The sequence below is a fragment of the Trachurus japonicus genome, chromosome 11, assembly GCF_045865225.1.
Source record: "Trachurus japonicus isolate A0001 chromosome 11, Traja_1.0".
In the NCBI taxonomy this organism is placed as follows: domain Eukaryota; kingdom Metazoa; phylum Chordata; class Actinopteri; order Carangiformes; family Carangidae; genus Trachurus; species Trachurus japonicus.
Window position 1 is genome coordinate 10,495,579 of NC_140917.1, and position 24,752 is coordinate 10,520,330.

Sequence of the window (24,752 nt, forward strand, 5' to 3'; positions counted from 1 at the left end):
AAGAGAGACGGACAATCCGACCCCGCGATCGACCCCGCCCCCACTGAGGAGGTACGAGGAGAACTCAACTGTAGTGGAAAAGCACCTTAACCGAGCCGAGCCGTCCTGTTCCGTGCCGTGAAAGTGTAGTGGAAAAGCGCCAATAGACAAGGGTTAGTGGTGAGTAGAATTCAGTTCAGTTCAATTAATTTACACAATCCTATAGCTGAAATCATGGGCTGCCAATGTCAGTGGTTCCAAAATACTTTTAAACCAGTTTGGCCCATGTCACTTCGACTGATTTCCAATTTAACCCTGATGCAGAATAAACAACATTATTCAATGTGAGTAGATAGGTGGGTCTCCAGCCTGAAAGTAGAGCTGTGTATAAGGTCGGTGTCCATGTGGTGTTTTACAGGTTGGTGATGTACTATGCTATATTCTGTGTGTGAGTGCGTTTCTTTGCTGATCGTGGATTTCAGGATTAATCTTACACTTATCTACTACTTTTGAATTTGGTTTAGCCAGATTTTCAAGTTTCCTTATTTATTTTGCCACACCACTGTGCAAAACCTTTCAACTTGGAGAAATAAAGCACTTACTTAGGGGAGGCACGACAACGTATACCGTGGAAGCTGTAAATAAAATAAAATTTCGATGAACCATGTGACTGCAACATTGAATCGACTGAATTGAACAAATCAGTTTGTCACTGCACAAAAAGCAGTACAACTAAATGTAAAGTTCTTCTGTTTACATGCCAATGCACAGTTCACATCATTCATACACTAGGGTTGGGCGGTAATAAGGTATACCGGTATCTTAAAATAGCAACGGTATCAGTTTCATTACCGTCGTTAAAAGAAAAAAATTGCAGTGCACTCATATAGTGGTCTGAACCTACTAAATATAAGTTATTTTACTGCCTAAATAATGTTTGTATGTCCAGCACCTACATGTGTGTGGTTGTGTTTCAATTTTACTCCAGTAGTATAACGTTTTCCTTTCGGGAGATGTTTGATAATGTTGATGGATGTTAGTCGTCACGTGACAGCTCAGAGAAGAAAGAGAGGAAAAGACGGCAAGCCGTGCATATACTGTACATTAGTGAGTTAGTCCTCAAGAAAAACACAACTTCTGCAAAAACCTTGGCTAGATTTGAAGCACTATGTTGCCATAGTTATCATGTGTGTCTTGTAGGCTTGTGCCGATGTTTTTTTTTGGTGCTTTTTTTGCTGATGTTATCAAAACACAGAGGTTAGATCTTCTAATGTTGAACTCATTTTATAAATACAAAGTGCAGCCAAACACCAGGCTGAAGAGAGAGGAACAGCAGAGCGCTACTCTGACAGCTCGTCTGTGCAGCTGCAGGTGAATGGGCTGGAGAGCACAGCGCCATCTCTCTCTTTTTCTTTTCTTTTACCAGCGCCATCCACATTTTGTAATGAGCTATTTGGTTATGCACATGTTTTGTTGTTGTTTCTGTATTCTCATGTGGTGTTTGGTAGGCTATTCCATCTCTGAACGACATGTTGGTGACTCTGTACAACATGATTTTTGATTGGCCACGTAATACTGTATACCGTGATTAAATGTGGAGGAGGTTTAACGGTATCAGCATTTGGATACCGCCCAATCCTATCATATACTATTGGTAACAAATAAATAAATAAATGATGATAAAAATTAAGTAAAAGAAGGATAAATAAATGCAGATGCCGCTCTCACATATTCGTGCACTAAATATGGATTGAGCCACTGCTGTAAATAAAACCCAACAAATTTCAAATGTCTCCACCAGTTTGCCTCAAACTACAGATACTTTATGTAGATCAGTAAAAAAAAAGTCTTACCATTGACGTCAACTTTCTCGCCAGCACCTGTTGTCATTGAACACAATATTAACAAGGAAATCAAAAACTGTTATTTTAGGAATTCATGTTTTGCTTTAAAGTGGATGAAATCTGTTGTAATTCTTTAAAGAAAGAAGAGATTGTGAGCTTTATGAACCTGCATCTCAATTACTGAAGAGTAAGGAAAGCCTTTCCCTTCTTAATGATTGACAGGACTGCGATTCAGTGTGACTGAGATCTAAAATTAAATAACACCAGATCTTTGAATCTGATGATGAATTTATTTTATCATTTATTGATTTTTCGCCGGCTTCGTTGTAAACAAATGCACATGGGCAAGAGGAGCGTAACCAAAACAGCAGAAAAGCGAGCGGACTTGCACAGTTCCCTACTGTCTTTCTGTGTAAATATCTCATGTTACAACATGAAAACCTGCAGCTTGTATTCAAGTGCGGCCTATATATGTATTTTTGTTTAAAATTTAGCTAGTGCGGCTTATACTCAGGTGCGCTCTATAGTCCAGAAAGTATGGTACATTGCAAATTATTCATAAACTTTTTAAAAAGTAATATTTGTTCTTGTTTTTCTGTTAGACTGTATTGGTTGTGGCTGTGTGTACCCATTAAACTGACAAGCGTGTGTGCGCACTGCACCTACCACCAGTTTGGCGATTCTTTAAGAACCAGGCCAATCCAACACCAACACCAACCAAGAGGAGCACCACCCCACCCGCAGCTGCACCAATGATGATTACTTTTCCTCCAGACTCTGGAGGAACTACGCCATCTAAAACACAGAAAACATTCACATTAGTTCTATGTTCAGTTTTTTTCATTCAACATCATTTCTATTTGAAAGACTCAATTTACTATCTAACTTGGATCTGATAAGTAAAGGTTTGGACAACAGCAAGAAGCATTCTTACCCCACGACTTCTTAACATTTACTCCTGAAGCCGCATGGATGATTTCACAGGTGAATGAAGACTTGTCACTTCTCAGAATCTCCACGCTGTCTCTCCTCTGGAAGGTGTCGTCTTCATTTGGACGAACACCTGAGGATTTTAATCCATCTTCGATCTCAACGATACGGCCGTTTCTTTTGATCCGCAGTGTGATGTCTTTTGGGAGGAAACCGGTTGCCAGGCACGTCAAAACGACATTGGTCTTAACCTTTGAGCTCTTTGCAAGCAGGTGGATCTGAGGTGGAACTGGAAAGAGAAAACATAAAGTGAGTTCCTGTTTGCATCATGGCTTTAAGATTTTTTATTTCAACGATTCTATAATTACATATCATTTTGAAACAATGTCTTGAGATGATGGTTTTTGAATGCGCAAGTTTGTTAACAAATACAGCAATTTAGGAAATGGCCATAATTAGACAACCTTGTGGAATATCCAAGTAATAAATCATTCATTAATTGTTACTGTTAATTATTTATATTTGGCCAATTATCCCCTCTATTATTAAAGCAGAAGTAAGTGATATATTTGTGTTAATATAAGTCTTAAATAGTTATATCTTCCGACAGCAATCACTTACATAGAGTGTTTGGACTGAAACACGGGTCTGTCAGTCCCTCTGCTCTGCTCTGAGCCGAAGAGAAAACATTTCTCGTATCCTACAGTTTTTATCCAATGAGGAGAGAGAACGGCATGCAGGGCTGTGTGTGCAGCCAAGGAACGCCGTGAATGTGGCGACGTAGGGACGAGGACTGTTATGGTGCGTTCAAGGAAACTCGTATTTTTCCGACCGTGAAGTGGTACCAGTTCGATCTGGTACGAGTTCACGGGTCGGAAGTTACGAGTGGCCGTTATAGTGACTTTCACCGGTAAAACAGGTCGGAAAAAGATGAGTGGGTTGCCTGGAACGCTACAAAGTCGTAAGTTGTGACTTGAAGCTGTAATTTACGGTTTCAAAAGCCTGCCTGGAGCGCAGCATTAGCGAAAACGACCGGACCACTTACTTCTGCTTTAAGGATGGTTCCACAAACTTCATTAGTACCGACAAGAGAAACTCAAAAATCTTTCTTACTGGCAGTCTTCAGCTGTTTCTCTCCATAAGTCATGAACTTGGTCAACCAATCCATGCACTCATTCTCCAGGTAGCCTTTGGTGTATTCTTTCAGGACCTGGACATTGTCCCACTTTCTCTTGGTCTCCAGAGCTGCATTATTTGGAGCCACCCAGACAGAGTTGGCGTCATCGAAGGCCAGGAAGTTGTCTCCATCATAGCTGTACATGTCCATGCCACGAGCAAACTTTAACTTGCCGTCGGGCTGAACTTCACCCTCACAGCCGTGCATCCACTGAAGGACATGGATGTCTACAGGACAGAACAGTAAGACACATTGTTGACCACAAGGAAAACCCCAAAACATACATAATATTTTATTGTAAGAACAATATTAGTTTCAATAAATGTAGCAAAAGTTGCAGTTGAAACTGGTTTCAGCAAATAAGAACTAATATTGTCTTCCAACACTTTATTATTATTTATTATAATCCATCGTAATTATCTATAAAGAGTCATCAACAGACGATCCTAACCCCTCACATTGCCCACATCTTACCTGTTTCATTCTGTCTCATTCGATCCATCAGGATTTTAATGTTGACTTTGAACCACTGCTGCTTGCTCTGGCGGGACTGTGTGCCTTTCTCCCAGTAATCAGCCTCAAGCTTCTCTTTCATCCATGGCTGCTTGGGAACTTTCCTCTGGTGCTCACTGTCAAAGTAGTCGATCAACCTGTCGTCCATCAGACCCATGGCTGTGAACTCATGGATACCAGGGAGACTGACTGGTTTGGAGAGGGCCGTGTAGATGTAAGTGAGGGAATGTATCTCTGAAAATCACACGGAAAGAACAGACAAACTTTTATAACACAAGGTCTATCAGGACAAATAGATTTGATTCACAGGTTTGGATGAGCATTTTTAAAGATCTACTTTTCTACCACCTTTGAAAGTACCTACACTTGCCTTTGAGATTTAAATTTATGAGCAACTGTTAATAAACAATGGATGAAATGTTAAGACCTATAGGTGGGTAACTCTGGGTTATTTAGACTTGAGGGTTTTATAATTATTGATTTTTTTAAATTATTAATTTATTATTTATATAATTTTGAATGAAAACCTTGTTTAACTTTTCTGTCCTCCTCAGGGGCAACCAAAGGGCGGCATACACTGTTTTCATCATGCATTAATCTGAGTATTGTTTTCTCAAATTTTCAACCTACAAGCCCACACCTTGTCCTTTAGCTGTTATTTTGTCCTATCAACAATTCAAAGACAGTGTAAAACAACTGTTTTTCCCAAAATAGAAACTTTAACCATATTTTTTTCTTCAAGAAAACTATTCAAACTTGAATTAGCCTAGTTGCTGGCCAAGCATTAGGCTCTCGACTTAAAAGTCCATTAGTCTAAAATATTACATTTCATAATCTTTTTTTTTTTTTTTACCTTCTACCAGGGGGTTTACTGTAAACAAAAAAAGTCAATATACGTTTTGTAGCCTACAAAGTAGCCATTTGCTTACACTCAATATGAACAGGAGTGTTTGGTTTGGCTATTTATAGGTTACACATAACGTTGATAATATCATGTTTCAACCATGTGATCCAATGATATGATATCATAACATAGCTAATTAAACCTTTCATGACTTTACATTTTAGTTCACAGTGTGATATATAAGCTTCACAACGGGCTAAACAACAGGAAAAGACAGCTGATTATGTTCGGAAGGGAGAGGCCTGATGATGAGGGAGGTAACATAGCAGTAGCTGAATAAACCGTTAGTTCGCTGTGACTGTAAACTGGTGTAAAATGGAGGTGAAGCGTCTCTGTTTAGTTTCGTTTTCTCAAAGTGACCGACTCGACGGCGGTGAAGAACTTACCACCTACAGCTGGCTCCAAGGTCTGCCACATTAACGGCAGAAACAGAAATATCCAGGCCGTCGGTCGATTCATGGTTGTCAAACGAGGAAAAACTCCGTTACAAAAATGAAAACAATCGAGGACAGACGTCTGTTTACAGCCGAGAGGAGAAGTGCGCCACTGGCCCACAGCCCCAGCGCGCGCCTACAGTGGTGCAGTGACTGCGTGCGTGGCGGCGGCCTACCCCAGTCTGTCACTGTTGATAGTTTGTCTGCGCGCCACGACCAATCAAATAATTCAGAACTAGTTGCCAGGCAGATTTCTTCAAAACAGGTTTTAGGAGGACGGCCAGACGGAGAAAATGGTGGAGACTGATAAGATAAGGAACTACAAGCGCACCATCTATGCAAGCGCACTCCTAGTGAAAAAAAAAAGAAAAAAAGTTGCGTGTAGAAATATTAGAGGGAAATATGGTACTTTTGACAACATTTGGCATTCACAGTTTAAAGTAGCCTATATTATTCATTCATAGTTTATATATAATTTGTAGTTATTTGCATTATAAAGTAGGCCTAGAAGCTCTTAAGTCCGTCTCTTAAGAGCTCTCTTTTTTTCTAATCTTGTTCTTATCTCATGGGGACAAGTAGTAGTGACAGCCATATGTGTCATAAGATAAAAATAAATAAATAAAAAAAACACCTTCTGGGACTTTAAGGGATCTGTAAAAACTTAAAAGTTTCCCCAAATACTTCCATCAATAACCAAACCTAGAGCAAAGGGTAACAAGCTGTCTTATTTGATCTGCCAGGAAGCTTGCAAACCAGATTTAATATGGATGATATGATACTACTATAGTAGTATTTTTCACTATATCTCACTTTTTTATTATTATTGTTTTGATTGAGAGACTCCCAAGTGTCAGAATGTTAAATTTTTAAGCCTTTTCAGATGCTTCTCATATAAGTTTATTGACATTAAAAGCGCTATTACTAATAGCCTATAGGCTACTCCTGGATTTGCTCACTTGCTTTATGACAAACTCAGAATTATATAGTCTTTGTATTAATTAAGCATTTTTTCACTGCTAAACACTGACCTGCACAACTGAACATAAAGTAGACTAGATATCATTAACACAGGTGCTGAATCTTTGCTGTGAGGATTAACAACTGTGATGAGAGTTTGGCATTACAGGCTGCACCTCCCAAGGCTTTATTCATTGTTTATGCTTGAGCCAACAAATTACACATGTACATAATTAGATTTGACATATTTACTTGAACATTTACATTCACTATTGCAGAGAAGCTTGAACATCTTCATCTTTCTCTACATCTTCGAGAACATTGAAACAAAATACATTGTGCTTTTCTACAGTATTTGATTATTATTCTACCACTTGTGCATAAACATTTTAATATATTCTTTCTTCATTAAGTGAAACAGTGATTTCAATTGGTTGGTGGGCCATTAGATAAAATCAGTGTATTTTCCTCCTCCTGTTCAGTCAAATACATCTGATTTTTGAAGGCGGTGACCCAACTTTTCCAGCAATTTGGTTGTCATGAACCATTTAAATGGATTTTTGCCGGGGCATTGCCTAACAAGTGTATAATTCATTTCCTCGCAACTTTCCCCCTTCTTTTCTCCCATGAACTCCTCTGTCTTTTCCATTAAAAAAAACCCCTCCCCTCATCAGTTCCACTTGTCCTCTTCTGTGCTCCCCCTCCCTTCATCCCTCCATCCCTGGTCAGTCCATCTTTTCCTCCCAAAGCGGAAACCGAATCCCCCTTTCTCCCGGCTGACGGCTTGGAGCCCTCCGGCAATGGAGGTCAAAGCATCGTTCCTCTTTCCTCCATCCTCTCCGTCTCCTCCGTCCTGATAGTACATGTTTTCCAGAGAGTGACCGCCGGGGAAGGGCGACAGCGGCAGGGCCATCAGGTCTCCTCTCTGGTCCCTCAGCAGGGCTTCCTCCCCCCATGACCTGACCTTCTCTGCATGCTGCCTGGTGCCTCGCTGGAGGCCCCGAGGCCACTGGTCGGACGCCTCCGGTGGGTCCCTCAGAGCGGCCTGGAGGTGCAGCAGGGCCGATTCCAGCTCAGGTCTGTCCACTGTGGGCTTTGGGGTGGTGGGGGGCAGGGGGCATGGTGTGACTGACCATGGTATGGGGTAAAGGAGGGTGAAGGAGAGGAAGGTGAGCTGACAGACACCAAGATGTAAAGATGGTTTCATCTGTAAACAGAAACAGGTCACAGAGATTATTTTCTGGTGTGCGTTTGTGCATCTATAAACTAGATAGCTTCAGCCTACACCTTTTCGATCTATTTATAGTTGAACGAATGATGGTATTATGGAAGGTTGACTGACTGTGATTGATGCTCAACTGTAAATAATTTTGTGTTAAAGATAGAATAAACTACTACTACTACTACTACTTTCACATCCAGCAAAGCAATGAATTCAACAATAAACCTAAAGCATGTGTAACATGAACATTACAACATAGTTTAAGTTAAAAAAAAAGAAATAAACCAAAGGAATAATCAGAGAAATTCCTCAAAACATGCACTGACAACACAGCGTAATATTAGTAGCAGTATTCTACTGTTGTCATTGAATGTATAGCCATGTTAAGTCTCAAATAGACTACAAAATAAAAATACACCATAACTAAACAATGCAAATAACAAAAACATAGGATCATCTAGATTTATTCCAAACTTGGTCAAGAAGTTGAAAAGAATAAAATGCTAGTGCCCAAATAAACAAAACGTAGTTCATACTTGAAGGTAAAATTTTCGGCATCTCGGTTCAGAGGATTTTGATCCTGACAACATTAAACGCTGTATCTAATTGAAATCTAGTGATAGTTTTGGGGATATTCTGCTGATGAATATAAAAGTTTTTGACAGTTGTACGATCGACTTTCATCCAGTCCCTCCACAACACTTTTCTCAGAAATAATGAAAATATCAGGAAAAAATTAAATGAAGAATAAATAAAATCTTGCAACATCGGTCTTACCCCAATGCAGATTTGTTTGAGATGCTGAAAAAGTGAACACCTACAAAAACTGTTATATAAAAGCCAGAAAATTTGGCAAAAGCAGTCGCGTACACATATCGGCAACAACAAGGACGAAAAGGAAAAAATAAGACAAGAAAATTCAGTTTCGCCGTGTAGCAAACTCCCATTTCTTACCTTGTGTCGTTCTCTAACTTGCGGTATCTTCTGCAAACATTCATCGCCTCTGACCTTTTTAAAAAACTGCACGCCTTTCGCCCCACCCCTGTGCATCCAGGTCACAGGCTGCTGTTATCCATTGGTCCCTCGCCACTGTGACGCACGTGAAGATGCACAGTACAGTCAGCTGTCATAACCTTCATTCTTTCACCTGAGAAACCTCCCCGTCCACTTCACCATTGAGGCCCATAGAGTTGTTGCAATTATCACTGATTGATTGGGGAGGCAATTCACAAAAAGACAAAGAGACGAAGCAGCCAATTCATTAAGATGTCTCTATGGAGAGAAAGTCTCCAGGAGAGAGGGGGGGGGGGACGCAGAAAGAAGATGAGGGCAGTTGGTGGTGTATTTTGTCACCGCGGTCGTCATGAAGGTCGTCTCACTGGGACAACGCAGAGAAACCTTGAAGAATGTCATTACAGGCAGGTTTTGAGAGGATTCATTCATTCTTACTGACAGACCTCAAACTGAATTAGGATTGTCTCTAACTTAAAGTGCCACTAATCATGTCTGTAGTGTTTTATATCTTTAGAGTATTTTAAGAAATTTGATTGATTGATATTTGGCACACCCTGGTGGCTCCCCTACCATGTTGGACCTTGATCTATGGCGGGCCATTGTTGCATCATCCTCTCTCTCTCTGTAATAAATAACTGTAAAAAAAAAAAGAAAAAAAAGAGTGAATTATATTGTATTTGCTTGAGTATTAAAAGTTAGAGTGTTTAAAGTTTTACATCTCACTTGGGCCTCTGTCTGTAGCCAGTCAGAAGGAAGTTTCAGTTTGCTGGCTGAAAATAGCCAATTCCTACGTATTAGGTAAACTAATTATCAATTTTGATAATCTATTCTCTGTTCCTCAAGATTGTTTGAACTCTACATGTAAACACAGAGCCGGAGAAAGAGAAAGTGAGCATGCAGCTGCTTGTGGTGTACAAAGATGAAACCATGAGGAAGGATGTGGTAACATTTCTGAAGTTTTATTCACCGTTCAAGAGTTCACAGTTACAGCTCCATCATACAGGTGGCAGAGACGAATGTGACAGTCCTGGTTACAGTAGACACAACTTTAGATTGTTTCAACTAAGTGCTGGTTTGATGGAAAAAATATAAACCTACAAAACACATTCAAGAAATATTCAGTGTGAACGTTAATTCTTGATGACCAACCGGTCAAAGCCAGCCAACCTGAGCTTGGTTCTTTCTAGCAAGAGGGGGTTGTTTCCCCCCTGTTGCCAGTTTCTTGTTCATTATGGGAACTGTTTTGGTTCTCTCCATAATACAGGAATGTCTTGTTCTTATCCTGTTAAGTGCCGCATTATGATTTGGCTTTCTGACAAATAAAATTGAATTGATTCTTTGGAAACAATTATTTGACAATTATTTGTTTGTTTTTTTGGCAGGGTTGTCATCGTGTGACGCATTGGCCATGTGATGTGGTGGCTTAAAGAAACCATGTTCAACGCAAACTAGAGAAATATTTTTTACCACATTCTCTCAGTTTTATTCTTCTATCAATATAAATGTTGAATAAATCAGCCAAAATAGCTTTTTTTCCCCATAAATGATTGTTACAGTTAAGATCACCAGATTATTGTTTTATCGAAGTTTAAAGTCTACAAAACCTTAAATTTGACTGATAGTGTCATTTTGTGTCATGCAGCAGAGTTATAGCTCTGGAATTGGAAAATCAATGTATTTACTGTCTCTAATCAATTACATTTGTCCCATTGGATTGAAATTTATGGTTAGGGTTAGGGTTAGATACTGTTTGTAAATTGATTTGACTGATATCACTTTGACTTGATCACTAATTTCAACATTTTCTACTGATGTCCTTCTGCTGTTGTTTCATAATAAAGGTGTTTAACTGAAATCTTAGGGATTATAACTTAAAATGTCTTATTTTTAAACCCTATGTTTCTGTTTGTCGTCCCGCAACTAGCAGTAATGTGGTCCAAAAGAACTATCTGGATCAAGTTCTCCTTCTGCTCCCCCTCCTCCTGCTTCCCCAAAATCGTCATAGACCTCCAGCGAGGAGATACACCCTGGTGCACTCTGGGAGTCGTAGTCCAGGAAGAAGGCGGGGCTGTGCAGCTGGTGAGGCTGGCTGATGGCTGGGCTCACCGACGAGTCGCTGAGCGGGGCGGTGAGCAGGGACAGCTGCAGCTGGTCGATGGTGCTGGTGGAGAAGGGCTGTGGCTGGTCGGGTGGGGAGTAGACAGTGGGTGGGGAATTGGTCGCCACGGTGGCGCCTCTCGAAGGAGCAGAGGGCGAGTTGACCTGAGACTCGTCTGTGGTGAGAGACCGCCTCAGCTTGGCCCGAGCATTTTGAAACCACACCTGAAAGAGAAAAAGAAAGTGTGTGACAATTATTAATGCAAAAATTAAAAACCATTTAAATACCTATCATCATCTTTCTCCTCTAAAATCAAAACATCAAACACAAAAATAGATTTGCATCTAGTCCCTTGTTTACATCCCCAATTATTTTTCTGTTTCATGAGACTTCTGTCGCAAACTCTCATGACTAACTCCTCAGCCTAAAAGATAAAGCACCATTAGAAAACATTTGGCCCTTTGGAGAAGAAGGTCAAATATAAAAGGCCTCTGTATATAGAATTCTTGTGGAAGATGCTAACTTCAACTCCCAAGATGCTTTTCAGCAAGAACGACGTATCTCCATTTACCAGGACTTGGTATACATCTTATATATATACAATACATCTTTATATTGACTTTTTCTGTTGTAAAATTACAGCAATCCCTCTGGTACAAGGTTAAAAAGAAAGATTATGAAATGTAATATTTTAGACTAATGGACTTTTCAGTCGAGAGCCTAATGCTTGCCCAGCAACTAGGCTAATTCAAGTTTGAATAGTTTTCTTGAAGAAAAAAAGATGGTTAAAGTTTCTATTTCAGGAAAAACTGTCGTTTTACACTGTCTTTGAATTGTTGATAGGACTTGGAGCTTGGAATGACATAATAGGTGAGTTGATCGCATTCAAATTGTTGTTCAGAAGTTGTTGTGATCAACCGGACACATTTGTGACATCACCTGTTTGCCTTACCTGCAGGACTCTCTTGGGCAGGCCGGTCTTATGTGCGAGGCAGGTCCAGTCTTTGCCGTCAGGGTTGTGCTTCTGGGCGAAATATGACTCCAGCGCTCGGAGCTGTTCGCTGCGGAAACACGTCCTCATTCTCTTGTTCTGCCTGCGGGTACGTCCACCTGTCACCCGGTCGTCCAGTCGTGGCTCTGGACTACTGACAGACTCCTCCCCTTCGCATGAGACCTGGTTTTGAGCTGTACTCACAAACACACACATACACATAGACACAAGGGTTTGTTTGTGATGCCTGAAGTGAACACACCTCAGTGATTTAAAACAAGCACAGATTATTCCCATAGGACCTGCATGGTGGAGACCAAACACAGAGCTAGAAGAGAGAAAATACTGGACTTGGCTACATCAGGTGATGCAAACACCAGTCCACATGACAGATCATGGATGGATGAGGAAATAAGCCCATCTCAACCACTTCAAGTCTTTAATATGTTAGTTTCTGGTTTACCTTCATCTTTGAGATCTGATTGGGGCTGAGGATCGTGGGATAGAGGGACGCTCCCATCACCATGATAATGTGATTGACAGTAGAGGCTCTGGCCCTGCATGCAGTACAGGTTCCCGGGCATTAGTTTGATGTCACACTCCTGCAAAACCAGTTCATTATCTAAAAAAATACCTTTGTTGATGTTGGTTCTACTATCATACTGATGCAATTGATTCTCCTACTATTGGCAAAACAGGGTGAGCTAACCTGGCAGGAGAAGCAGTGAGGATGGAAGGTCAGATCCCCGGACCTCATGACCAGGGCGGTGGCTGGGATTGGCTGGTAGCAACGAGCACACTGACCGACTCCAAACAGCCTGACCAACACGGCAAGAAGAAAACACAAGTTTAATCAAAAGTCACTAAACATGACGATTGCAAGCTGCACAAACACTTTGATGGTTTGGTTCTGACCTGCAGTAGTCCTGCTGGCAGTAGATGTTCCCGTCTCTCCAGTAAAGCGAGGGGTGTGTCTGGAGTTCGCAATGACATTCGCTGCAGCGGAGGCAGGGGCCATGCCACACCCTGCCTGCAGCCAATAGGAAGAAGCGGTCGCACACCTGCTCCCCGCACCCGCCGCACATCAGTGGCTCCTGGATGGAAACAGCTGTGGGAGCCTGACACAAGATTGGGAGTGATTTTATTTACTTGGATTGAATAAAGGTCTATTTTTAGATCAATTAAAAAAAATCCTGTTCATAATGTCTAACTGCATAACTATGTGAACAACCTTGTAACCATGGGAAGTTGTGAATACAGCGCACAATATATATATAAAGAGTTAAAGGGATAGTTCACCCAAAATTCAAATTTCACTCATTATCTACTCACCCTCATGTCTACTGAGAGCTGTGAGAATTTTCAGAGTCCTCTGTGCCTTCTCGGAGTTACGGGGGGGGGTCCGCGCAGCAGTATTTGTCCGTAATGGTTGTCAATGGATACCAATTTTCTTTGTCCAAAAAGACACACCAAAAAACATCCAAATACCTCCATACAGCTTGTCTGTAATGTCCCTCTTGTACTGAAGTCCTGACATGAGAAATTGTTCCGAAAAAAATTAAATAAGTATATATTTTAAGCTTGTTTGTAGCAGAAGCTCCCAGTGTCTCGGTTTACTGCTCTTCCTGTGTCAGTGCAAATCTCGCGTGATTTGCACTGACCGGCGGAACAATTTCTCATGTCAGGGTTTCAATACAAGAGGGACGTTACAGACGAGCAGTATGGAGGTATTTGGATGTTTTTTGGTGTCTTTTTGGACAAAGAAAGTTGGTATCCATTGACCACTATGGACAAATACTGCTGCGCGGACCCCCCCGTAACTCAGAGAAGGCACGGAGGACTCTGAAAATTGAGGGTGAGTAGATAATGAGTGAAATTTGAATTTTGGGTGAACTATCCCTTTAATCTGATAACCTAAGAAATGTTGCGTCACTATTGAGGATGAATACTGAAGTTTTAATAATCATATCAATGTTCTCACGGTCACAATGTCTGCAGCAGCAGCACTTTCTTCGACCCCCACTGGGCCTGTGCCGCCATCGCCCAGCTCCGAGCCCTCTGCCTCGTCGCCAAGGTCACTGCCATACAACAGGTCCTCCAGGGCCCGGTCGTCTGGCGACATCATGATTGTCCTGAGGAGGTAGAGGAGGCAATTATCAGTCCTCTTCAGAATCACTGTCCTCGTTAAGAGTGCTAAAAACAGACTCATTTAACGTCTCTGTAAATAAACAACAGTAAGTGTTTGACATAAACATCCCACACACATATTAACGGGCCTGGCTGACTATGACATTCAAAGGCGAGTCTATACATTCACAGTGTTAAAAAACAAAGTCAAAAAGTTCCTTATCTTACTTTACTAATTATGTAGGGTAGTGTGCATGATATTTAATAAATTGATCACCTATTGTGTTGTAGAAGTAGAAGTAGCAGTAGCTGATGATGATTCTCCCTAAGTTTTTACTGATGCATGTTTTGTCCTTGGGCGGTAACACATGTGATATTGAAGGCATTTAAATGATGGACTATGTAGTTATAAATATTTTGTGTTGATTGTAATTCATTGGACTTCAAGTTTAGGCTTGTTTAGTGCTGAAGGTAGCCAACTATCTGGACTACTTTGGAATCAGAATTGAAGGACCAGGGTGAACCACCATGGCTGCCTACAATGATTCAGCAAAAAAAGAAAAGAAAAGAAAAGAATAAATGGCCACTTTTACTTGGACATACACAAAAAACAACAACAAACAAGATGGCCACAATTTAGTAACAACAACCTTTGGGTAAGTTCCCCAATCATGTAGTAAAAAATCCCCAAAACGTTGGTCACCAAACACACACAGACCTTCTAAAAGCGAGAAACTGTGCCTCTAAAAGCCTGTCCAACCAACATGGTGGACGTAGCCTCCATGACAGGGTTGTTAGCCCCAAGTGATCTCTTCCGACGTCGCCATCTTGTCGGCACCTGATGCAACCGAACTTCCGGTTAAAGCATCATTGTTATTCCATTTTATTTTAGTTTTTTGTTCAATATAAAAGATAAAAATGGACTTCATTGGGTGTGCAGTACCTCCCTTTCAATTACAGATCCATTTTGATTCCAAAGATGGCTCACTGACACTGAATCAATCCAAAAGTGCTTCCGGCAAACTTCATTTCTCGCTACAGTGCGCCATCTACTGGCCAGAATGTAAAATAGACAAAAACAAACAGTATATTACCGGTACTGTAAGTCAGTATGAGGGAATATTTTATGTTCTGATCAGGCCTATGTTGTAATCACTGCAAATTTAAGCAGAATGTATCGTTTGTGCATCAAGTAGCCCCTGATCCCTCAATCATTTTTTAAATATTTGATTAGCTACTAAAATTAAATCTGGATAAAATTAAACAATTAACAACATATACAACTGTTAAACTGCTAATTTGAACACTGCAGGTGTATTGGTAGCCACAGCTGTAGGCTAAGGCAGCGAACAGTGTGAGTTTTAGGAAGTTGTATGACAAGGAATCGGACTACAACAATAATCAGCATATTGATTAGTAACTAAACTAATCACTAAATCAGTAGTGGCAGCTTTGATGAAGAGCCTACCTGTCTTGTTTGGAGGCGTCTGGTTGGTTGTCTGGATGAACCTCTTTAAAAATGGGTGGTGTATCCCCAGCTCTCTCTTTTTTTAAAATCTCTTCCTGCTTTTAGAAAAGTCCTCTTTAGGAAACTCCTCTCTTCCTTTGTTTTAGCTTATCCTGAACGTCTCTCTTTTCTGTCTTTGCACTGCGACAGACCTGAGCACTCTCACCCCTCCAGGTGTCTCTGTCTGCAGCCTCCTGTCTTGTGGTTTTGGGATCGGTTTCACTTACCACCTGCTGACCTGAGATCTGCCTCCACCTTGCATCTTCCACCAATCACTCTCCTAGCATCTGATCAGAGAGCAGGATCAACACCAGTCGCTCCCGCCTCATCGGCTGCCCCAGGTGACGTCCAGGCTCACACCTGTAAACAAGAGCCCCTGGCGGCTCAGGGCGTTGGTAAGAACCAACATGATTGGCCACCTGGTGAGCAGATGGGTGGGGGGTCGCACCCACGGGACCAATTAAAAAAACAAAACAAAAGGTGTTTAAAAGGACATCTGGGATCTGCAGTGGAAGGAGAGAAAAGATTTTCCCCTTGATCCCTGAGCTGCATGTCTGTGTGTGTGGACCAACCTGTCATGTCTACATGTTTTCTCCTTGTTTAACTGAAGAAACACAACTGATGACACCGCTGAAAGTCACATGATGGGATGTAATCTGTGCTTGAGTCCATTTAAAAGACATGAGCTACAAGACAGAACATTTTTACTTCTTCTCCACAAAATAGATTAATTTCAAACCCACATAATAGGCCACAATATGGCCTAAAATTGAGCAGCAAAGTACAATATGATTAAAACACATAAGGTTAAATATTTTGTTTTCCATTTGACGTAAATCTAATCTCATGAATAAACAGTGCTTGTTTTACTGAACTAAAATATAAATACAACATTTCTTCTTTTTTCTTTAGTTTGTTTTTCAGCAAAATTTCTTCAAAAATGTGTTTAAATCCTTGTTAGTGACCTTGTTCTCCCTTTCTTTGATCATTTACCTGACACCTGACAGGAGTTGCATATCAAGATGCTGATTACACACGATGGGCAGAACCACAGATTTGAACCTCAAACGTTTTATTATTGTCCAACTTGTAAAATAAGCACTAAGAGGGCATCAATACAACTCACCTGAATGCGTCCAGCACTGCACTCTGAGAGTCTGAATCTGAATTGTGTTACAGAGATGCAGCAGGGGGCGCTGCTGAGCTGTAAACCAGGGCTGTACTGATGCCAGTGTGGCTCCTGTGCTGAGTGTTTACAGGCTTCAAACCATATCCATGTGCCTGGGTTGGTTTGAGGTATTTGATCAGAAATGGCAAGTATTGTTAAATATTTATTGTCTAACAAGGCAGACGTATGAATGAAGGGCCACTGCATCAAGTCAGAAATAAATCCACATAAAAACCCAACAGTTTTATTAGTTCATGAAAATTAAACATTTTTTGAGATTAATTTGAGACGCTGTCAACAAATTACTGTAATAACAATTCTGCATTTTTCTGTATTTGTAACTATTTCCTTTCCCATTTAAAAAAATGTGGCATGTAGTGTTGTTTTTTTTATTTACATTAAGCATGGTGAAAAGCCTGCATGCACAGACAGGAAGTGACAATTTCATCAACACAAAAAGACAAAAAAAAGTGCTGCTTCACTTACAAGAGAAAAGGGGAAGTGGAACACACTGGCTGACTTGAAGCTTTTAATAGTGCGAACGAACCAATGAATGGACAGTGACATGTAGTTGTTTAATTGGTTGAACAGTATTACACAGGATTTTCTTTTTCTGCTGTGCACCACATTCTCTCACATCCAAGTCCTGGTAAAAAAAAACATTTTCACACATGTTCTTCATGACATTGTTGACGAAATGTGGCAAAAATGTATTTCTCAATCGTGCCGACACCAGGTTTCAAGTTGAGCTGAGGTAAAAATAACTTTTATTAATAATCTGCAGCAGCATCTACTTGGTGTTGTTGGACAAGCTTAAACAGATTTAATACCAAACTGCAACATGTACACAAAAACATGGATTACTGCTCAACACAATGCAAACGATGAGCACGACTCTGGAGCCTCATTACGTTTCCTCTCCAGGAGGCGTCACGATGAACTCACTGCTCCACAGAGACGATTATCAGACTAAAGCTTGTGAAGAAGTCGACTCTTTTTTGGCTTAGATGATTAGGATTACTCTTGATAGATGTAGTGTTTGTGCTTTCTGTAGTTTATCTTTGAAGTTTAAAGATCAATCCATTATCCAATAGACTGGAAATCCTGCTTAACCAATCATCCAAATAATCATGTCCATCTGGATTCGGTTGATACAGTTGTGTTGGCACATCGGTTCTTTTGCACCACTAAAGGCTGTTGGGATGAGCTGATGGGACGTCTGTATCAGTGACAAGTTGAATGTATTGCTGACACCGTTATAGTTGGGAGACAGGTAATTATGGTAACTCTGAAGCATTAATTATAACACGCTCCAGTCCCTTCTTACCCTCAGATGTTTGCTGTTCCTGATTCAGCTTCACACTCCCGTAGGATGTGGTGAGGACTGTTTATAAGCAGACAAACCTGCTTTACAATCGTTTGTGATGGAACGTTTTTGCGTAATTTGGGTGAACTGACCCTTTAAATATAGCTTGAACAGCCCTGCTTTAAAGGGCACAAGATAAAACAGAGGAAACTGTACAATCAACAGTAATATACTGATAACTTGCCTCTATACAAATGAAAAAAAAATACGTCTTCATCTCCTCTGAGGTGAGAGCGAGGCTCTGTTAAAACGAGAGTGTGTGTGTGTTCAGTTTGCTCTGTGTCTGTGTGTATTTGTGTGTTCACATGTGTGTTTGCACATGTGTCGGCACACTGCTGTCCATGCATGTGTGTGTTTTTAGCAGTCCATCGTTTGCCACACTCGTCTCTCTCCCTCTCATCCAAAGACAGGAGGATTGAAGGACGCTGGTCTCATCTTCATCTCAGTGAATGGGATGGAGTGCTCTTTTCCTTTCCAGCTGGTCCAGATCACACCCTAAAACACACACACACACAAAACCCAGTTACATTTTATCATTTGGCGACATCTAGTGGCCGTATTAATTATGACAGGCTCAAAGGAGGAAGTCTGGTTGTTTCAATGATCACAGTTGGAGACTGGGATGGATGCTGGTGTTTGATCCTGATGTGAAACAACTATCTAATTCATGCTAATTCCACATTATTATTTTTGTAGCCATGACAACAAAGATCCTCTAATGTTAAGGACGTACATATTCATAGTCCATAGCATCAATGTCAAGCATTGGTACAGGACATTCTTATAATGTGTCTTTTATTTGAGCACTTGTGTGTAAATGACAATACATTTGAACTTGACTTTGATGTCTTCAAATTCTCACTTTAAATACTAAGAGAAAGTTTGTGAGAAAGATAATTTTACATGATTGTTAATTTTTCTTGTTTTAATTCCAGAGTTACAGTCTGATATTAAATCATTCCAGCTTCTGCATTTATTCCTAAGTCTTTTGAGCTCCAGCAGCTATTAGACTGACATGTTTTGGCTTGTGGCTTCCAAGTCCAGAGATTCAGAAGACGCAGTAACAAAACCACGACTGTCATTGATCAGCAGTTACCTGGTGTTTGATGTCGGTGCCGTAGAGGCCGTTGAGGTTTGCCTCGTGGCAGTTTTTGTACCACCATCCACCTCGGTACGACATGGCACAGCGGGTGATGAACGGTGCCAGGTCCCGGTCTTTGGTGGAGAAGATCCGGTTGTTATGGTAGGTGAGAGAGTCGCCTGGGAAAGAGAGGAACAGATGGTTATGACTGGTACTAAAGAAAATCACAGCATGATACAAATTTCTGCATTTTCCTTGGTGCTTCATCTCACCTGCAGTGCCGCTGTATCCGCCCACAGTCAGCTTGTAGTTTCTCTTGGCGACCTCAAACGTCGAGTACTTGGCGTACACTGCCTCGGGTCCGTCTCGCAGGTCGACACGCAGAGTCATCCTGGTCATTGTTGTCAGGTTGTGGAGATTATCGAGGCCTGAAGAAGCAGCAGCAGACAAACATGAATCGTTGTTCAGATTCAGTATAGATTTGTGCACCTTGCTTCATGCCTAAAATCCTCATATTTCTGAGTCCCCCCCTTTGGCTCCAGTATCCTGGTCAGGAGCCCAGATAAACTCTAATCAGGTCTGCTGCTGAATAAATTAAAGTTTGACTTTCATGTCTCATTTACTTTTTGTTTAAATTTTTAAATATCAAAGGAAAATATTGTTCAGGAATCAGTATCAGGACTTCTTGAATGATATGCATCCTGCTGTCTCTCACCAAGCCACAACTCCCCACTCAGATCTCCAAATCCTCGGATGTAGTCCTTCCAGCCTCTGAAGAAGTTCACCGAGCCGTCCTTCCTCCTCTGGAAGACCTGTAGACAAGGAGACCAGACAGACCCGGTTCCACACTGGAAAAAACTTAACTTAACCTGAAGCTGAGGATCATGATCTGTTTCTGATGTCACCGTACCATCCAGCCTCCGCCGTCTGTCTCCATGTCACAGTAAACCATCAGCGGTTTCCCCTGTTTCCCATATGGGAAAATCTCCACCTCGCCTGACGTCTTGATGCCGTTTAGCAACTCCTGAGAACAATCGCTGGGGTAGGGGAACCTCAGGGTGCCTGATGAAGAGGAAGGACGAAGAGGAACATGAGCTGGCACCAGTTTCAACAATCATGAGAATAATGAAATAACACGGAGGAAGCTGTTTTACCTGTGGTGAACTCTGTGGAGATGGGGGAGTGTTGCCCTCCTCCCTCCACCTGCAGTTCCACTGTGTACTTAGATCCAGGGTGAAGTCTGGTCAGGTTGTACGCTGTCATCGAGGCGTCCACTATCACTTCCTGTCCAACAACAAATAAACAAACAGAAGAAGAGTTTGACTGAGTTGATTTTTCCATCAAATTTTAAGATTTCAACCCAATTTCAACAATTAAAATCTTACCTTCCTTTCTTGACCCTCAGTCTCATAGATCAGTTTGTAGCTACGAGCGGGTTTTGAGGGTGGTTTCCATGTCAAAAGAGCGGTGCGAGGGGTCACGTCGTGGGCTTGGAGATCACGGGGCCTGTCCCCATCCTTCCCGGAGCCTGGAGAGTAATTTCAGCTTCACTTTTCATCTCGGAGTCATTAACAAGTGTCTGATTCTTGAGTGAGGTGACATGTTCTGTACTGACCACTGGTTGTAGTGAAGGTGGTGGTAGCTGGTGAGCTCTGCCGGCTGCCCAGCTGACTGGTGATGGTGACGGTGTAGGTGGTGGATTCCTTAAGGTCACTCAGCTGCTGCTCTGCTGCGTTTCCAGATACCGTGACCCTGACCTCTGAATCTGGATGGACACAATCAGCTACTCAGGTGGCATACACTTTTTTTTATTATTCTTTGAAGGGATAGAAGCTTGTTATGAACATTTCAATGCCGTTTAACTGAAAATGCAACTTAGCTATTTTAGTATTACAAAATTTCAGATTAACTTGAATTCCTCCTGACTTTCGGAAAGTCTTTAAAGGGGACGTATTATGGAAATTTCACAGTGTATGTATACAGTATACTTCGGTGTTTGGCTTCCCTTCAGGCCCCCAAAATGTGAGAATTGACAAAAGAATCTGTAATTTGGAGGCTCCCTACGTTTAAATCCATGTGGTTTTACAAGCTGTTCCCTCGGTTGTCTGACAATGATGTTCTTAGTTTTCAAATTTGCATAATCCCACCCCTACCAGTGGTTAATTTGCATTTAAAGTGACAAGCACTGAAACCAGCCGTTCTGAACAGGTCTGTTTTGAGTGGATGAAAAGAGCTGATGCATGTAACAGACATGTCAGGGAACTATTTCAATTTGGGCCATAATATGTCGCCTTTAAAAAGTTTAAGTGCAGCCTGAAAACTTGAGCAGGTGAGTAGAAAGAAATACCATCACATACCTGTACCTGCGCCATAAACAATGGCATACTTATCGATGGCGGCCAATGCTGGGCGCCACAGTAACAAGGCCTTGGTGTCGGTCACATTTACAGCCCGCAGGTCGGTGGGCGGGTCAGGGACTGAGAGAGGATTAAAGTATTCTTATATTCATTTCAATTTCTTTACATCATATACTGTATGTATAAGAAGGCTATAATTATTGATATTGATGTGGTGGGAAACCTGCAGCAGCACTCACGTGTCATGGCAGAGTCTTTGATTGGATCGCTCTCGTCCAGTCCAAGGATGGAGATGACGTTGACCTCATACGTAGAACCTGGACTGAGCCGTGACAGGCTGAGGGTGGACTCCTCTGAGTCTAGGGACACAGACACAGGCTCTCCTGCACACACAAGATCAAATTGTATCATTATTATTATTATAATCATGGCTGTCTTGGGTGAATTTCTCCAACATAACAACAGATAAGCTATCATCTTACCAGAAACATATAGGTGTTTTGTTACCTCCGAGAAATATTGTACTTTTACAGTATACATACTACCGTTGTACTCATGGAAACCATGAGCCATTAAGCCATAACAACAAAATAAACTAAAATGAAAAAAAAAAAAAAATTGTACTCAACTTTTTTACATCAAGGATCCCTAAATTGACACAAATTAGACCACAGACCCCCATTGGACAAAATTTTGAAGCAAACACCAGAAATACAAAAATATTTGTTCGGAGACTGAAGAACATTATTTTTTTGTCAATGTACGTTCAAATTAGGGCCAGTGGCGTCATTTTTTAGAGATAATTAATTTCTGGAAAAAAGTGGTAAGATTTCTAAAAATAAAATAAAAGTGTTAAAATTTCAAGAAAAGGTTGGGGACCCCCATGAAGACCCCTGGGGGTCTCAAGAGACTCTGAGAACCATTGCTTTAAAAAATGTTAATGGTTGTTACTGCTTACCAAGGAAGCAGGTGTTGAATAGAATAACAAAATGAAAGTCAAATAAAACATGAAGTCAGGCCCTCACCTTCTTCTGTGTGGGTGTAGGTGACTTTGAAACCACTGACAGGACTCTTTGGTTTGGTCCAGGACACCGTCAGAGAGTTTTCTGTCAACTCACTGAAGATTATGTTGGTTGGCGGTTCTGGGCCTGGTTGGTAAGAATAACATGGTAAGAGGTGAATGAAAGTAAGGAAGGAGGGGAAGGAAGTGAATTAGAGGAAGAAGGAAAAGGAAAAGTTGAGACATAAAGAAGAAATAGAAGCAACTGTGTAAATGAGAATAATAAGAAAATGTTTTGAAGGAACAAGAAATGTAAAAAAAATAATAAGCATAACTTTGGGTTTCATGAAAATATATGGAGAGAAAAGACAACATTGGCCACAAGAAGAGTATAAATAATGTGTATATTATTATTTATTCATCCACACATTTGCTATTAGTGCCTCAATGAGTGCATGTGTATATATGTACAGTGCAAACATATATACAGTATACAAATCATATACAGACACATAGTGTAACAATTAAACGCAGACGATGGATCCTGCACAGCAGCAAAGGAGACAATGGTGACATTTAATAGTTAGCTGGTCGCTCAACCCTGAAAATAAAAGCATGGCAGGAGTAAGTGACATCAAACCAAAAGAAGAGGAGGAGACAATTTCACAAGATTATTTAGGAGGAATGACAACAAATAGTTGGATATTAATTCAACACACAAGAGAGCTGAAAGTGAAGATCCACATGTATAGAGTTAGGGAAATGATTCTGAGGGCAGATTGCAATGAAAAACAACAACAATGAATCTGTTAATATCTTAATATACTACACAAAATTTGCAAATTTGTCTTACAAAGAATTAAACACTTCTTTGTAATACAATCTACAATGTTAAATACGTCCCAAATTCTCAATTTACTGTGTTGAGATATGTCTCTTGATGCCCAGGTCAATTTAACTGTTAAATTTGCAACATTTAATATTTATCTGCTATTCTGTTCATTTTTTCTAATTGGATTGCAATGTGTAGACTTTGCATTTTAATGTAAGAGGTGAAGACAGACCAAATGTACAGAGACCAGCTGTGGTCTTACCCTGGTTTGGGTGAGAGGTGAAGGGGTGTCAGTGAAGCTGGTTGTTAGCTTACCCTGAATGAGAGAAGACCAGAGCAGCAATGAATGAATAGTGTTGTTATGTTGTTACTGTTTTTTTTTCTAACTCTCATTTGATGTCAACTCAGTTGGCTGCACAATAATACTGCACAGATTTCAAAAGTGATTCAAATCACGACTACAGGAAACAATTTTGTCTCAATTAGTAATTATACCGGATCTGATTGGACCAACATGAAGTGTGGAATTCCCCACAGCTGAGTCTTTGGACTATTTAACATTTAACTTACATGCTTCCTTAAGCAGCCATCATAATTACGCAGATGACACACAAATTGATCTTGCTCGGTTCTACAGTCTCACATATTTCCTCTGCAAGTGAAACCCATTGGATATAAAAAATCTTTTTTCAGCTGGGTTCAGCCAAACTTGAGATATGTAACTGTCTTCAGCCCAAAACCCTTGGGCCAGAGAATTAGCCTGTCTCTTCACTAATTATCCAACAAAACCAACAAAACCAATCATCGTACTTTAATTTCTTGCATACTACCAAAGACCCAATATGTAAATCACTTCAGAACCAATCAGCACAGGAGGTATAGTTTAGTCCTCAACTCCAGGATTGCTAGCTAGCTTACTGAGGTCACCATATGCTAAAGAAACTGACATTAATGCTAACATGCACCTAAAAGCCAATACCAACTAGAGAAAGTTTAAGGTGGCACACTTTACCGATGTTATATCTGAGTGTTGACATCAAATAACTGAGTATCTTCATATGTTGATAATGTTGTATGATTGCTAATTCATGAATACGAATATCTCACATATTCATGAAAGCTGACAAGTGAATGCACAAACAGTCTGAACACAAAACACTGAATGGGATTTTTCAACATCAATATGAGCTGAGAACAAACAAAAAACAGATTATATGTCACTGAAACAATGTTTAAATGAGAGACATATGG

The 24,752-nt window shown here is 40.7% G+C and overlaps 4 protein-coding genes across 9 annotated transcripts in view; all 4 read right to left on the bottom strand.

Moving 5' to 3' along the window:
• LOC146978237 (H-2 class I histocompatibility antigen, Q10 alpha chain-like) overlaps window positions 1-5,956 on the bottom strand; it is a 16,795-nt gene extending 10,839 nt beyond the window's left edge. The window contains exons 1-7 of one of the 3 annotated variants that reach the window (XM_085790921.1): window positions 5,734-5,956; window positions 4,405-4,677; window positions 3,867-4,157; window positions 2,758-3,042; window positions 2,490-2,618; window positions 1,833-1,859; window positions 582-614 (exon numbers count right to left, since the gene is read on the bottom strand). In XM_085790921.1, coding sequence (XP_085647047.1) covers window positions 582-614; window positions 1,833-1,859; window positions 2,490-2,618; window positions 2,758-3,042; window positions 3,867-4,157; window positions 4,405-4,677; window positions 5,734-5,806 — 1,111 coding nt within the window. In that variant the 5' untranslated portion in view covers window positions 5,807-5,956. The remainder of the gene's footprint in view (window positions 1-581; window positions 615-1,832; window positions 1,860-2,489; window positions 2,619-2,757; window positions 3,043-3,866; window positions 4,158-4,404; window positions 4,678-5,733) is intronic. The other 2 variants (XM_085790922.1, XM_085790923.1) reach the window with 2 other exon arrangements.
• Window positions 5,957-6,847: 891 nt separating this feature from the next.
• Window positions 6,848-7,975, bottom strand: qrfp (pyroglutamylated RFamide peptide). The gene has a single exon (XM_085790932.1). It carries the CDS (start codon window positions 7,943-7,945, stop codon window positions 7,409-7,411), a length of 537 nt encoding a protein of 178 aa, XP_085647058.1. The 5' UTR covers window positions 7,946-7,975; the 3' UTR covers window positions 6,848-7,408.
• A 2,807-nt stretch (window positions 7,976-10,782) lies between these two features.
• On the bottom strand, window positions 10,783-15,852 carry LOC146978239 (LIM/homeobox protein Awh-like). 3 transcript variants are annotated; one of them, XM_085790931.1, is made up of 7 exons: window positions 15,659-15,852; window positions 14,045-14,195; window positions 12,979-13,181; window positions 12,773-12,881; window positions 12,527-12,665; window positions 12,025-12,257; window positions 10,785-11,296 (listed from the first exon to the last, which is right to left on the bottom strand). In XM_085790931.1, exons 2-7 carry the CDS (start codon window positions 14,186-14,188, stop codon window positions 10,895-10,897), a joined length of 1,230 nt encoding a protein of 409 aa, XP_085647057.1. In that variant the 5' UTR covers window positions 14,189-14,195; window positions 15,659-15,852; the 3' UTR covers window positions 10,785-10,894. The 3 variants fall into 3 exon arrangements, with proteins under 3 accessions (XP_085647056.1, XP_085647057.1, XP_085647055.1); XM_085790930.1 differs by lacking the exon at window positions 15,659-15,852 and having other exon boundaries at window positions 10,783-11,296; window positions 12,527-12,620; window positions 14,045-14,229; XM_085790929.1 differs by lacking the exon at window positions 15,659-15,852 and having other exon boundaries at window positions 14,045-14,230.
• Window positions 15,853-17,614: 1,762 nt separating this feature from the next.
• LOC146978240 (tenascin-like) overlaps window positions 17,615-24,752 on the bottom strand; it is a 47,097-nt gene continuing 39,959 nt past the window's right edge. For both annotated transcript variants that reach the window (XM_085790934.1, XM_085790933.1), the window contains 11 exons: window positions 22,695-22,817; window positions 21,909-22,052; window positions 21,670-21,789; window positions 20,928-21,077; window positions 20,698-20,840; window positions 20,467-20,596; window positions 20,223-20,374; window positions 20,028-20,124; window positions 19,585-19,740; window positions 19,328-19,491; window positions 17,615-18,726 (listed from right to left, as the gene is read on the bottom strand). In XM_085790934.1, coding sequence (XP_085647060.1) covers window positions 18,628-18,726; window positions 19,328-19,491; window positions 19,585-19,740; window positions 20,028-20,124; window positions 20,223-20,374; window positions 20,467-20,596; window positions 20,698-20,840; window positions 20,928-21,077; window positions 21,670-21,789; window positions 21,909-22,052; window positions 22,695-22,817 — 1,478 coding nt within the window. In that variant the 3' untranslated portion in view covers window positions 17,615-18,627. The remainder of the gene's footprint in view (window positions 18,727-19,327; window positions 19,492-19,584; window positions 19,741-20,027; window positions 20,125-20,222; window positions 20,375-20,466; window positions 20,597-20,697; window positions 20,841-20,927; window positions 21,078-21,669; window positions 21,790-21,908; window positions 22,053-22,694; window positions 22,818-24,752) is intronic.